Raw genomic sequence first — 13,722 nt, 5'->3', positions numbered from 1 at the left:
GTGTGTGTGATTGCACTCCTCCTTTCCCTGCTAACATCTGTGACTGATGAACTCTGAATATCATCTCCTGCTGAAGACAGACCATAGCAATTCACTTCTAACAAGAGGACTGGAGATGCGAATTCATGCTGAATGCCAGTAGACATTGTATGCTGTGTGTGTGTGCTTGAGTGTGTGTATATATACATGTGTCTTGTGTGCATGTGTTGTACACTCATGTATGTGCTTGTGTGCATGTGTGTGTACACGCATGTGTGTGCATGTGTGCATACTTGTATAGCATGTACCGTTTGATCACATTGTATATCACTTTCTGTTACATATTATGTCCATTGATTTCTGCTTAGTGATTTCCAAATGCTTACTCATTTTCATGAAGGCTTTCAATATGGAGTTGAGGAAATCTGAATTTTGGTCCCAACTATTTAGAATTGTTATATGACCTGTCCAGTGTCTATGCATGATTTTCTAGAATTATTCCTTCATCATTTGAAATAAGATAATTTTCTAGCCTCAGTAAGATGTTTAGACAGTTTAAAAAGCATATGGCAGTGCCTTTCCATCCGAATGCTGTGTATGGTGGGGTGGGATGTTACAGGAGTTCATACGTAATCCTGAATGCAGAATAGACAGGTTTAAATGTCATCAGTCAGCTGCTGTTCCTTTGCTTAAATTGGGCTGAAGTCTTGAAAACGCAGAGTCTGTCTTGTTTAGTGTTCCAGCCTTGAGCTTCATGTGTCAGTAGCTCTCGGCGCTCAGCCTTAGCAGTCTGTGCTCCAAGCAGCTGTCAGCCGCTAGTTTTGACAGCTGCTGTTGGTCGCCCTCTCAACAACGCTCTGTCTGCTTGGCATTATCAAAGCCAGCAGCTCCTGGTGTTAGCAGCTCTGAGTGAAAGGAACTCAGCCCACCTAGTCCCTGATGTAGACCTGAACAGATGATCAAGCCATCAGAACATGGTTATCCTGGGGTTTACACAAGCTGCTATGCTTGGAACAGAGGTCTGAAACTGGCCTGTGAGGATGAATGGATGATGCTTACAGACTTACAGGGTGGGCTCCTGCGCAGTTTATGACTGCAGGTGTCCTTTGTTACCATGCCAGCCTGCACAAGTGTATTGTGCTTACCTATCCTGGCTGTCGTAGATGTGGGGGGATGCTAGACACAGACCATAGTTAGGGAATCGGCAGTGGCTGTGGTGTGGATGCAGACACATGGAGTGCCTGTTCAGAGTCCCTGTTCAGGGACACTCACACAGGAGCCACTGCAGGCAGGGCCCAAGGGAAGGTGTCGGTAATGGGAACCTCAATTGAGAGAATGTCCCCATGAGACTGGCCTGTGGCAAGCCTGTGGGGCTTTTTTCTTAATTGACGATTGATGTGGAAGGACCCAGCTCACTGCAGATGATGCTAGCCCTGGGCAGGTCATCCTGTGCTGTATAAAAAAGCAGGCTGAGCAAGTCAAAAGGAGCAGGCTGGTAAGCAGGAATCAAGACCACCCTGGTGGTTGCCATGACAACTTCAGAAGGGATTGTGGCTCCTTCTCTGCTGTCAGAATGATATTCTAGACGTGTCCTCAAGGGGATCACACGCACGTCCCCAGTGGAATCCTTAGCCCTGGTAGAAACAGAAGCATGTGCTATTGTGGTAACTGAGATACAGAAGTCCAGAACTCAGAGCCAGGGCTCCCAACAGCCATGCCTGATCTAGGCAGGTTTGTGTTCCTGATGACCATCTGGACCCCTTTAGGATGTAGTAGTGGCTGCAGCAAGGAGCCTGGCATTTAAGGCTGTGGTGGAGGGGTGAGAGGCGCAGGCTTGGCTGTCCGTCCGTTGGTGGCTTCCTAAGACCATATTTGATTGGCACCTGCTGCTTTGATTTTGAGGACGGGACTATCTTCTGCCCCCTGGTTTGGATGCCATGTGTGTTTCTTGGACCTCCTTCGTTCTCCTACTACATCTCTTTAGCCATGTCTGCTGCTCAGCACAGCCCTTGGCATGTTTTTAGTGAGTAGTTTCTTCATTTAATCTGATAGCCTTTAATCTATTGCTTTTTAAGTGGAGGTTGTTTGTCAGTATTATTCAGATACTTAAAACATGGGTCGTTCTTTTTATTTCTATGACTTGGAACCTGAGGGGCAAATCTACACTGGGATGTCGATTCCTTTACTGATTATAAAAGTTTTGAAATAATTTCTATAAATGTTATCATTCAAAAACATATACACCGCTTTACATGTAGCCTAGTCATGCATAGATTATTTTAGTTGAGATACACTCTCTCTCTCTCTCTCTCTCTCTCTCTCTCTCTCACTTACTCTTGGTGTGTGTTGGGGCTTGAAAGGAGGACAGATTACACACAGTAGAGGGAGAGGATCTGCTCTGGTGAGAAACTACATGGCCCACACAGCACTTCACTGAGTCTCCTTAGCAAGTCAATGTGCATTCTAGTTTCTTGACAGATATCAGGTAGTATTTGTATTACAAGGAACCCTGCTGGATCCTGGCCCACAGAGGCCTAGGATTGTACCCCTGGCCTGAGCAAGCTTAGGTTGTGACATGAATACCTGCATGTATACAGTGGTCAGCCAAAAGCTGATCATATGTGTAGATCGTACAAAAGAGCGTGAGACAGGACTCTCAGGCTCGCACATGCTGCCTCACGCAGGAGTGTGAGAGGTGAGGGTCCAGACAGCTCAGCCATCAGTGATCTAAACTCTGATAGAAATGGAACAGTAAAAATGTAAACCAGCGAACCTCTTTTATATGCTGGAATTGACCGTTCATGGCAAATGAGAGTTAAATTGAGAGGGCGTCTCAAGGGGCAGGGGAGGAGAAAACGGGAGCATATAGATTCAAGGGTGCCTCTTAATTCTCAAGCTGACAGACCAAGCTCAGACGGCAGAGTAACCATTTAGCACAGTTCTGTGCTTTGGCCCGTGTGATCTGCGTTGTCCCCCTGCCTCCTCAGATTGCATCTCTCTGAAGTGTAACAGAAGATATGCTCAGGCAGAAGATATGCATGGCTGCAGAGGACCACATGACTAATGAGCATCCAGGAACCATAGCACCCTGGCAGGTAGATCCAGGCCTGGACCCCGGAAATGAAAAGCGCACCTTTAGGTGAAAAGTCAGAGTAGGCTCCACTGAGCGTCATGTCACTGTGTGTGGCCACAAGATCAATGCTGCTGGGACCGCTTGTCTTCCGAGGTGAATGACAAGTTCATGTAATTAAAAAGCCAACATCTGCAGCACGGGCAGCTTAGTTCAGTGTGTGTAATGCAGTCTGCACCACCCAATTTAGCTCTGCCACATGCCCCAGTCTAAATTGCCTGGCATACAGCAATCAGACGAAAGGTCACCGGCACATGAGGAATAGAAGAGACAGACTCCTCAGCCCTGCCAGGTTTTACAAATGGACGGAGCCTTTAGGTCTCTTATGTAAAGCATCTCATTGTCTATAAATAGGGATGTCTTACTTCTTCCAGTCCTGTTTTTAACCCTTCACTTCCCTCTCTTGTTTGACAGCTATAGCAAAGGCTTTAAGTGCTGTGTAGGATGAGAGTGGAGAGAATGGACACCCTGTCATCTTCCTGATCATAAGGGGAAGGAAGGCTTTGATGTTGTCTCCATTTGGTCCAATGCTGGTCTTAGGTTTTCAGGTGTGGCCTTATTTTCTTGAGCTATGGTCCCTGTATTCTTAGTTTCCTCAAGGTTTTTTTTTTTTTTAAATCAGGAAGAAACTCTTGCCACAAAAACACAAGTCTCACCTCACAAGGGATAAGAGGTCGTTTATTCTAGAGAGAAACATGAGTGAGCAGGGCCTGGGAACACAGATTCAGATTATTGTAAATACAGTGTTCCAACACAGATGCCCGTTGGCTGCATTCTTAAGTCTTTGGATGATGAAAGTTTTAGGGTTTTGTTAAGTTAATATGTTCCAAAAGGTTTTATCTATTCTAGAATGATCGATCAGACACAGAAGTGGTCAAGGAATGGCTATTTCAGGCCCGAAGTTATATTGTACATACAGGATAAACTGTAGTTAGGGTCTGCTCCTGCAGTATTCCAACCTTCTACCATCAGAGAGGTTCCGATTGGTAGTCAGCCTTGCAGAGGGTTCAGTGGGCAGTATGGTTTTTTCAGAGATGTTGGCTCACAGTCCCTCCTCCCCCACTGCCCCCCCATTGGCCAAGCATCACGTTTAGGCATGAGGGGACTACATGCAATTCATTAAATATTATTAATGGCCTATATTACTAGGAAAGGCTCATTCCTAGGATCTGATGTACCTGGGACTAGATGCTAGGCAGGACAGCGGTCTTTAGGAGACAGTAGTAGCTGGCAAAGCCTTTAGAAAAAAGCCTGCAATGTTTGGATCAAAATCTACTAGCCATTGTGACCCAAATTTTATGTTTTTTTATTGTCTATGTTTGTCATGACATGTCAGACATGATCACAGGAGTAACATAAAATCATCTAGACCAGCAGAGGGGATTTGGGCAAGTCCTAAATCCCCACTGGCCCACTGCTTGCTCCTTGACCATCCTTGGGGTCTCTTGTGTTAGTTTTAGTCCTAGAAACAGAGGCCAAGATGTCCCCTCTGTGAAGGGAGGTGGGTTTGGAGCAGAGGAAGCCAGAACAACCAGCAAAGCACAGGCTAACCTTGCAAGCGTCCTTGCTGGGCGGCCATTCTCATGGCATCGTATACAGCAGAGGTGCCAGGGAGACCTTGGCTTTTCCCTGCCGCTGCCAGGTGCTTGGGTGTTGTGTTGTAGTTTGTCACTGCAGACTCTGTCCATCTGTCTCTTGCAGTGAGAGCAGTCTGACATTAAAGAGTGCAGTCACTCCAGGCTGGGCATCATGGTCCTGCGGGACCATGATCGGGATCCTGGCCTGATTTCTATAGGGTCTGATGTAATCACAGGCTGTACCACCTGTGCCCCCGTTCCTGAAAGAAGGACTCGGAGACATAATTAACTGTGAATAAGTGCTTAGGCACAATCTTTGGTTACCTCCCCTCAGTGTCATATGTCTGCCTCCATCACTATCGCGGCAAATCTTCTCCTGCCTGAATCTATCCCAGAATCCGCTCTCCCTGCTGGAATTCCTGCCTCCTATTCCCTGCCTCAGCTAATAGGCCGGCAGCTTTTTCATTGACAGGCGATGCTTCCACACAGAACACAGGAGATCTAGTTCATGGTTCTGGGAACTAGATTGTCTCTTGCTAAGTTGAGATCATTTCTCAGAAAAGTGGGACAAACTAACCCTACCTCGAACATTCCTTTTGAGGCCCCTGGTAACCCATAAATATTTTGTTGGCAACCTTTGCCTCACACTTACCAGACAGACAGATGTGAAATCATGGCTTGGTACATCCTGTGTTTTTCTTGTTTGTTTTGTTTTTTGTTTTTTTGTTTGTTTGTTTTTGTTTTTCTTGAAGAAACTTTTAGTGCTTCCATGGGCAACAGTTGGATCAGTTGATTATGTTTGTCTTTGTCATTGTAAAGCATTCTCAGGAGTAAGGAACCACCCAGCATTTTTTTTCCCCTTTCTCATTCTTGTGCTTCAGTTAGTTCAAAACTGAGTTAGTGTCAGATAAAATAAAGACAGCCTGGGAAAAGTGTACATGTACTTCACACCAGCCCAGGAAGCCATGGAAACCATTGCTTACAGTGGAACTGAAAAGCCATTTTGCTAACACTATGGGTAGGGAAGTCAGCCTATCTGTGTTGTCATGGAGAGAGGCACAGTGGTAAGAAACGAAGGTAAGAAACTTGTCAGGGCTGACATTCTAGAGCAGCAGCAGTCAGAGGAGGCAAACGGTGATGCACATGCGGGTGGCTGGATGACCAGCTGGCAGAATCAGGTGCACTGAGGTCATCTGTGGCGTCAGAGTGAGCAGAGTTCATAGACTTGGCTTTCCTCAGAGCACAGGCAGCCACAGGCCTCCCTCCCTGTGATAGTCTCATTCTTGCAGGTTGCAGGAATGACGCTTAAGTGGGGGAAAGTGGAAGCCTGAACTTGCTGTGTGTTCTCCTTCCCAGACTTCCCTGCTGCTGTAGAGTATAGCATGATGGGGCGTGGGGGCACCGGGTCCATTAGGAAGTTCGGGTGAAGGGCACCCTGAACAAGCCCTTCATCATAGTTTCTGTGGAAAAGCCACTGAGGTAGGGGACACTCAGCATTGATTAGTTTGAATAATTCTGTGGTTGGGGCTAGCCTTAGCTGTCTGGACTGGTGGACCAGGATGGATTAAGGGAGGTGGACAGTGTCTGGGGTATGGACCTAGCAGATGAGGTAGTGGGCACGAGGTTCCGGTTTGGCAGGGCTACACAGAAGAGCACATGCCTGGCTCAGCCGTTTGTTGATTCTAGTGATTGGCAGTTCTCAGAGGGGCGGGCCCTCCACAGCCAGGGCCAGGCCCACATTCTGCTGGGGCTGTAAGGCACTAAGCTTTTCCCATTTGTGTCCTCAAAACATCTTGTTAGTCTTAAGGTCAGTGTTTCTAGCAATCTCTCAAGCATCCTGTGACTTTCCCTGACAGTTAGCCAGCAGCGCTAGCATTGAGAAAGAGCTGCTTTGCATATAGAACTAAATGCCTTCCCTAGGGTGGGGTGAGAAGGCACAGCCCACAGACAGGGGCAGGTGTGCATGAGGGGCATTGTGCTTTGTGGGAATCAGCCTGGGAATCAAGGAATCAGCTTCCTGACTGGCTGGAACACCAGGCCTGTGCATTTTACACCCTATCCCACCTTGAGAGGTGGCACATAGTTCTGGAGAAGATGGAACTCAGTTCTCTAACTCATTTTAGATAAGTTGTAGACTTGAGGCACTGGTGATACGTGTGTGAAGAGTTCTGTGTATTTGAACAATTGTAGGTTCCAATAGATGTGGGTGATGAATGACTTTCTGTCTGGAAGGTTCTGTATTGAGCATGTTTCTGGGCAAAAGTTAAAAGTTTGACATTGATTCTGAATGGATGTGGAAGGGAAAATTATGTACACACTTAGTCGGGGATAAAGTACTTAGAAGGCAGTGGATCCTTAGCTAGTCTCACAAGTGGCCTTGGGAGCAGCGCTTCAGACTCCTGTCCAGTGGCTGCTCCATTGCCTCTGCATTCAGAAGCTCGGCTGTTCCTTCTGCCCTGTTTGCTCTGTGACTTGTTCATGTATATATTGAGCCTTGGTCGCTTTCACATCCGTCTGTTATCCACCGCCCTCTCTTGCTGACAGCCCTTCTTCTTTCCAACATGGGAAAAGTCCCTGGGACTTTGATGTGTGTGTGTGTGTCTGTGTGTGTGTGTGTGTCCCACTGAATTTAATTAAGGTTGCTTATAGAAGCATACGTGAGTGTGTGAGTTTACTCACTGAAACATGGGCAGCTTATCAGTGACTACATTACAGATGATGCCACCATTTCACCCAGCACCCATTCACTACCTATTGTCCCTCTGTGAGGAATGGGGAGCCTCATTGTCTCTTCCTCCGCACATGATGAAATGGTGACCAGCCTAGCCCCGTGTAGGTTTTATGCACGTAACCACCGGTGCAGGGAGCTCATGAGTGCAGCGGCCACTCCCATGACCAGGGCACTTGACCTCTGTCTCTTAGGCTCCTCCTGTCCCATCTTCCAGGATGTTCTCTGAGCCTTTTGGGGGTGATATATAGATATCTTGTGTAGGACCAAGCATGCCACAGTCACTTGCTCTCAGCACTTTGATGAGTTGTGTGTCTCAGCGTTCGCCACTGTTCATTGCAAAAAGGAACTGTCTCTGATGGCTCTGGGAGCAGGACCAATCTGTGGGTATAAAGGAATATCTAGAAGGCAGTTTGATACCATATCCATTTAGCAGAATGGCAGTTGTAGGTTTTCTCCTAGGGCCTCTGGCATCACCAGCTCTAGGTACAAGTGCAGTACAGTACTTATGGGAAGGGCCATCTGCCCCAAGGCCTCGCTACTCTTTTTTGTTTGTTTGTTTGTTTGATTTTGGATTTGCTTTTTTGGAGACAGGGTTTCTCTGTATAGCCTTGGCTGTCCTGGAACTCACTCTGTAGACCAGGCTGGCCTCGAACTCAGAAATCTGCCTGCCTCTACCTCCCAGAGTGCTGGGATTACAGGCGTGCGCCACCACCGCCCAGTGGCCACGCTACTCTTGCGTCAGCAAGCATATTTGCAGGTCATTATTGTAGTTGGTAGAATGATCGACGGCCAGCAACTTGCGTGGTACCTTGTGGCACCATGCGAGCTAGCCAGCAGGTAGGAAACTTCGCTGAAAGTTTCCTACCAGTTTCGCAGAGAGCTGCAGGGTCCCAGCTTTGGTGAACTGTGGCCCAGGCTGGGATGGATTTCAGTGATCTTCTGTCTGGGTGACTTCTGCTTCTCTCAGTAACACTAGTTGGCTCATGGGTTCACCAGGCTAGACTTTGGTGGTATCCTTGGTTTGTTGTTAGTTCCCTCGTCTGCTAAAACTCTGCTGGAGGAAGAGTCTCTAGACCGAGGACAACTTACCCTGCCATTGCATCCTCAGCACCTTGCATGCTGGTGGGTACCAGACAGGTGATCAGTAAGTTACTTGTGTTGGAGTCAGTGGACCCTCAGTCAGGAAGAGAGGAGGACGAGAAGCAAAGGTTGGTTTATGCTAACACCTTCCCAGCTTCTGTGCTTGTAGCTTGCCATTGTAGCTACTGTATTGGTTGACAGTAGGTTTTGCTTCAGGTAACAGAAAACTCAACCATGTATCCTTAAACATAGATGACTAACTTCCCAAATGCCATAGAAATTTCAGATTTGTGTGCCAGGGCATTTAATAGCTACCAAGAGACATGTAGGTACTGGCTTCTCCACAAAAGTTGGGCAATGGGAGAAGCTTGTGAGATTGAAAATTCATCTCAGTCATGGTATTTATTTCCTAGTGTTCCACAAGGAGTCATGTGTGGCACTCATAAACCTCCTCAATGAGTGTGGGGCTCTAATTGTACTTGTAATGCATGTGTGGGTCTGGAGACATGGCTCATCAGCCGAGCGCTGGCTGCTTGGCCAGAGGACTAGGTTCAAGCCTTACACCCAAATGATGTCTCCCAGTGGCCTAGAACTCCAGGCCCAGTGCCCGCTCGGACTCTGAGGGCACTGCACATACAAGGTATGTCTGCTGACATACAGGCAAACACTCATGCAAATGACATAAAACATTTGAAAAAATCATTTAAAAGGCAAAGAATCCCATCTCTTCTTGGGGGAGCAGTTCTTTAGTTATATATATATTTAAGGGGGACAAAGTGAACATGAATCTGATTGGGAACCTGTCTTCTGCCCTTTATTGAAATCTGAGGCCCTGAAAGCTGGTTGGCTGTTGTGTGCCTCACAGACTGTTGACTGTTACTGTAGGGTAAACTGGCTGACATCTTAGTGGTGTTTATAGATCCCCCATACATTCCCAAGAAGAAGTGGTCCAGTCTCTTAATAGCGAGTTTTCAGAGCAGTAGTGATCCAGCCAGTGAAGATGGCTGCTCTGACTCCTCTGCATTTCTCAGCCTTGTCCTTGCTCTGGCCAGTGTCATGCTAAGTGGGGCACTAAGAGGGGACCCCAGCAGGGAAGAAGGCAGGCGTAGTTAAAAGGCCATTCTCCTCATTTTCTTGCATTCCATTCCCATTTTCCCCTTCCTGGTGCCTCTGAATCTTGAGCTTGGGTGCTGGAGTTCAGGTGAAGTTACTTCATGTTTGTAGTCTAGGACGGTCTTTTCAGTCTACAGTCTGGGGGCGTTGCATCTGTAGTCTCGTGGCCACTTCTGTCTCTTGCTCTTAGTTCTGTATTTGTCAGCTTTTTCTCAGTGTGTTACACAGTGCCTGGCTTAGTCATCTCAAGAGGAAGGCTAATTTGCTCAGGATTCAATGGTTCCGTCCCATGGTTGGTCAGCCTGTTGTGTTGGGTCTCTGGTATGTGTCATGCAGACAAAAGTGGGAAGAGCTGCTCACGTCATTACCAAGAACCACAAGGGGGAAGTGGCTGAGGTCTGCCAGCCTCCTTCAGTGGCACTCCTGCAGTGACCTGAGCCCCGGACCCCAACTCTTGAAGTGTCTACTCTCCCCTCATGACACTGCACAGAGACCAGGACTATTATACTTGGGTCTTTAAAGGTCATTAGAAACCCAACAGCTGGTTGTGTGTGTCTCTTTGTATGTGTCTGTTTGTGTGTGTCCATGTGTGTGTCTGTCTGTGTGTGCCCATGTGTATACATTTTTCAAAGCAGCATTCTTTATAATTGACTCAAACTTAAGATGGTTCAAAGATGTTCTGCCAGTAGAATGGGTAAGTCAATTGTGGCATAGGCGTGTCTAGTGTATAACAAGAAATGTTCTAAGTAATATGTAGTGTGTTTTATGAATATACACACATATTTTTGCATGTTCCCTAGGAATATTAAAATCCATAAAAATGAATGCTGTAGTGATGTTTTTAATTAAAATAGGATTATATAATTTCACCTTTTCTTCCTCCAGCCCTTCCCAGCTAGCCTTCCCAAAACTCTTCGCATGCCCCCAACTCTCAAGTTGATAGCCTTCTTTTATTTGATTATATATAGGTGTTTGCATGTATATGCAAAATACATATACATATACATGCATACATACAAACACATACAGAGTCCGTTTTCATTGGTAGTGTGTATGTGATTTTGAGGCTGACTACTCTGCATTGGACAACCTATCCCTGGGAGAGGCTAATTCTTCTCCCAGCAGTAAATAGTTACCTGTAGTCTTGGTCTAGACTGGGGCCTGCAAGACTGCCTACCCCGTCTGTGTTGCCGTGGCCCTTGAGGCTGCTGTTGCTCCAGCTTGTTTCTGCAGCCATTTCCAGAAGAGCACGTCTCACAGCAGACTGCCTGGTGTGCTGGCTCTTACAGTCTTTCTGGCCTTTCTTCCTCAGTGCTCCCTGAGCCATGGATTCAGGGTTTCTGTGTGTCCATTAGAGCTGAGCTCCCCGCGCTCTGTTGCTGTCTATGCTCCGTCCAGCTGGGGTTTCCTGTGATGGTCTCCGTTTGCTGGCAGGAGAAGCTTCTTTGTTGAGGGCTGGAAATGACACTCACCTGTGACATAGAGATGAGATTTGAAAGTGGTAGAGAGTTCTGCTGCTCCAGCCGTGGTGGTGTAGATTCTTCTCTGAGGTCCGTGACCTCCTCAGTCCCTGGAAGCTGGCTAGGTCTCTAGTACTAGTTATGATTTCCTTCCTGGTTGTTATAAAGCAACGAAAGCCAGCATACACCAACTTTGATAAATAGTAAAAGCCTTATATGGAAAGAAAGCCCACAAGATTTGGTATGACTCCAGTCATACCAAACTCAGTCGAATATTAAACCATATGTTTAGAGGCTTCCTGCACAGGTAGTAAAGTCACAAGAATGTACAGGGGACACCTGCCAGACCCTTGGTCACAGGGAATAAGAAAGGAACTGTCACCAGAAAGACCTTTAGAGACCCTCGGGTGCTCGTAGTCCTGCTTGTCCACCAGTGACGATCACTTAAGCACCACAGACATCTTTAAACATGTGTGGGAGATGAATAGTGCATTTTGTGTATAACTAATAACTATGGGGCATTCGCTTGTCTGTCTGCTTTTTTGAGATGGGATATCTAGCCTTGGCTGACCCAGAACTCACTATGTAGATCAGGCTGGCCTCGAACTCATAGAGATCCACCTGCTTCTGCCTCTTGAGTGCTGGGATTAAAGGTATGCGCCATCATACCCTGCTTTAATTTATTTTTTCTGGCCCTTTGCTGTATGCCATCATTTCAGTGGAGAGCGAGGGCAGGGGTCACCTGTTCAGTCTCTCACACATACATACCTGGAACTCTGTGAGAGTGTTCTTCTCTTACAGGAGGATTCTACGTATATCTGATATCTATGTAGTTTTAAGGTAATTGGACATGCATCACCTTCTAGCCAACCCTTCCACACAGAAATGAAAGGCAAACTAAAAATCCTGACCAAGTATCTGTTTCCAAGAAAATTAAAATTCTAGGTTTGTTTAAGTGAGTCTCAGTCTCTCTCTCTCTGTCTGTCTCTAAGTATATATATAAATATAAAAGTATATCTATTAAAGGACTTGTCTATCTTTTTCATTTTCAGATTGTCAGCATGCCTTTAGTGAAGAGGAACATCGAACCCCGGCACCTGTGCCGTGGTGCCCTGCCGGAAGGAATCACCAGTGAGCTGGAATGTGTGACCAACAGCACCCTCGCTGCCATCATCCGCCAGCTAAGCAGTCTGAGTAAGTCCGCACTGTTTCCCCTGGCTACTGGTGGTGTTTTACAGACTTCATGGTACCCAGAGGATGTTGACTTGTGATTGGCAACTGTGAAGAAAAGCATCTTCCTCTCTCCGCCATGGCCAATGACAGTGTCTGCCCTGGGCTGCTGGTACCTGACTCATGAAACCATGAACCTGCACATTGCTAGAGAGGATCAGATGTGTGGACTTCACAGCGTGTTTATTTTTAATGCCTTTTAAGATTAAGTTGATTGGAGATTGGATTTTTTTCAAAACTGTCTCATTAAATTTGACAGGACCAAGGGTCTTTTCTCTTTTTAACTTGTTAGGTTGAAAAGTAGTTAGTGTCTACTGTGTACCTAGTATACAGTTGATGGTCAACAAGTATTGGCCCAATTCTAAATAGAAAATAACAACAAGGAAGCGGATTATTACTTACATATTATATATATTATACATATATGTAGTTGACTGACAGCTACAGCTGTAAGGAAGAAGAGACTCCATTATTTTGTCAATAAAGGTTAATATTAAATTCTTTTTAGGATTTAGAGAAGCACGAAAAGGCTTTTTTTTCTTTAATGCTCTTTGAAGTTGTATTTTTTCCCACTTTGACTTTTTTCTCCTAACCCAGTTTTCTCACTTTGCCTCCATTTCTTTCAGTGGCTACGGATTTTCACACTTAACTCTGCAAACTGGTAATAGCTGGAAAGTCTATAGTCAGGTAGTCTTATATACAAAAGGTAGATGTATATATTAGTGAGATATCAGTGTGTGTAAGTGTGTGTGTGTTCATGAGTGAGTGTGTGTGTGTGTGTGAGAGATAAAGAGACTCAGTGTTTTTTGTATTTATTTTTGAGAAGAACCACTGCAAATAGCTATTTCTTTAGAAGGATCATATTTGATACTGATATCTTTTAAGGAGATTTGTAAATTTTGGCTAAAGAAACTGTCGCCTGGAAATGAATTACCATACATTTTGGAATGGAATTCCCTTGAAAGCTAAGCTAATTACAGTTGAGTTTGGGTTAGTGGTTGTTTAGAGAATATATAATTACAGAAAAAAACATCTCTTTCAAGTTATTGATAGTTGCACGTTTCTCTTTGCTTTTATGTGTTTTTGCAAGTTCTCTTTCTTGTAAGTAGCTAAAAAGTCTGTTGACAAAAAATATAAGTAATGCAAACTGACTTAAACTTAAAAATTTAATAATCAGGCTATCCATTGAACGGTGGTATTCAGCAGAATGTTATATTAACCAGGATTATTTTACCTGTTTGGACATAGTCCCAGATAACTGGCTTCCCCACCTGTTGCTGCAGAAGCTCTTGCAATAGGTATACTCCCACAAGCCCCTCCAGATGTAGCTGTGCCCCGTGCTTGAAACCTGTATGTATGTCAGTTACACATAAGGGAACATTCATAAAGCACCTGACCTTTGGAGAAAGGTATTTCCTGGGC

At 45.7% G+C, this 13,722-nt stretch overlaps 1 protein-coding gene across 1 annotated transcript in view; it reads left to right on the top strand.

The window, feature by feature from the left end:
- Nucleotides 1-13,722, top strand: part of Wasf3 (WASP family member 3) — a 90,399-nt gene that overhangs the window by 40,947 nt on the left and 35,730 nt on the right. The window contains exon 3 of the mRNA XM_052168691.1: nucleotides 12,123-12,264. Coding sequence (XP_052024651.1) covers nucleotides 12,132-12,264 — 133 coding nt within the window. The 5' untranslated portion in view covers nucleotides 12,123-12,131. The remainder of the gene's footprint in view (nucleotides 1-12,122; nucleotides 12,265-13,722) is intronic.

Source organism: Apodemus sylvaticus, chromosome 22 (assembly GCF_947179515.1).
Source record: "Apodemus sylvaticus chromosome 22, mApoSyl1.1, whole genome shotgun sequence".
Lineage (NCBI taxonomy): Eukaryota > Metazoa > Chordata > Mammalia > Rodentia > Muridae > Apodemus > Apodemus sylvaticus.
Note: the sequence above shows the minus strand (reverse complement) of the source record. Positions and strands in the feature narration are given on the sequence as shown.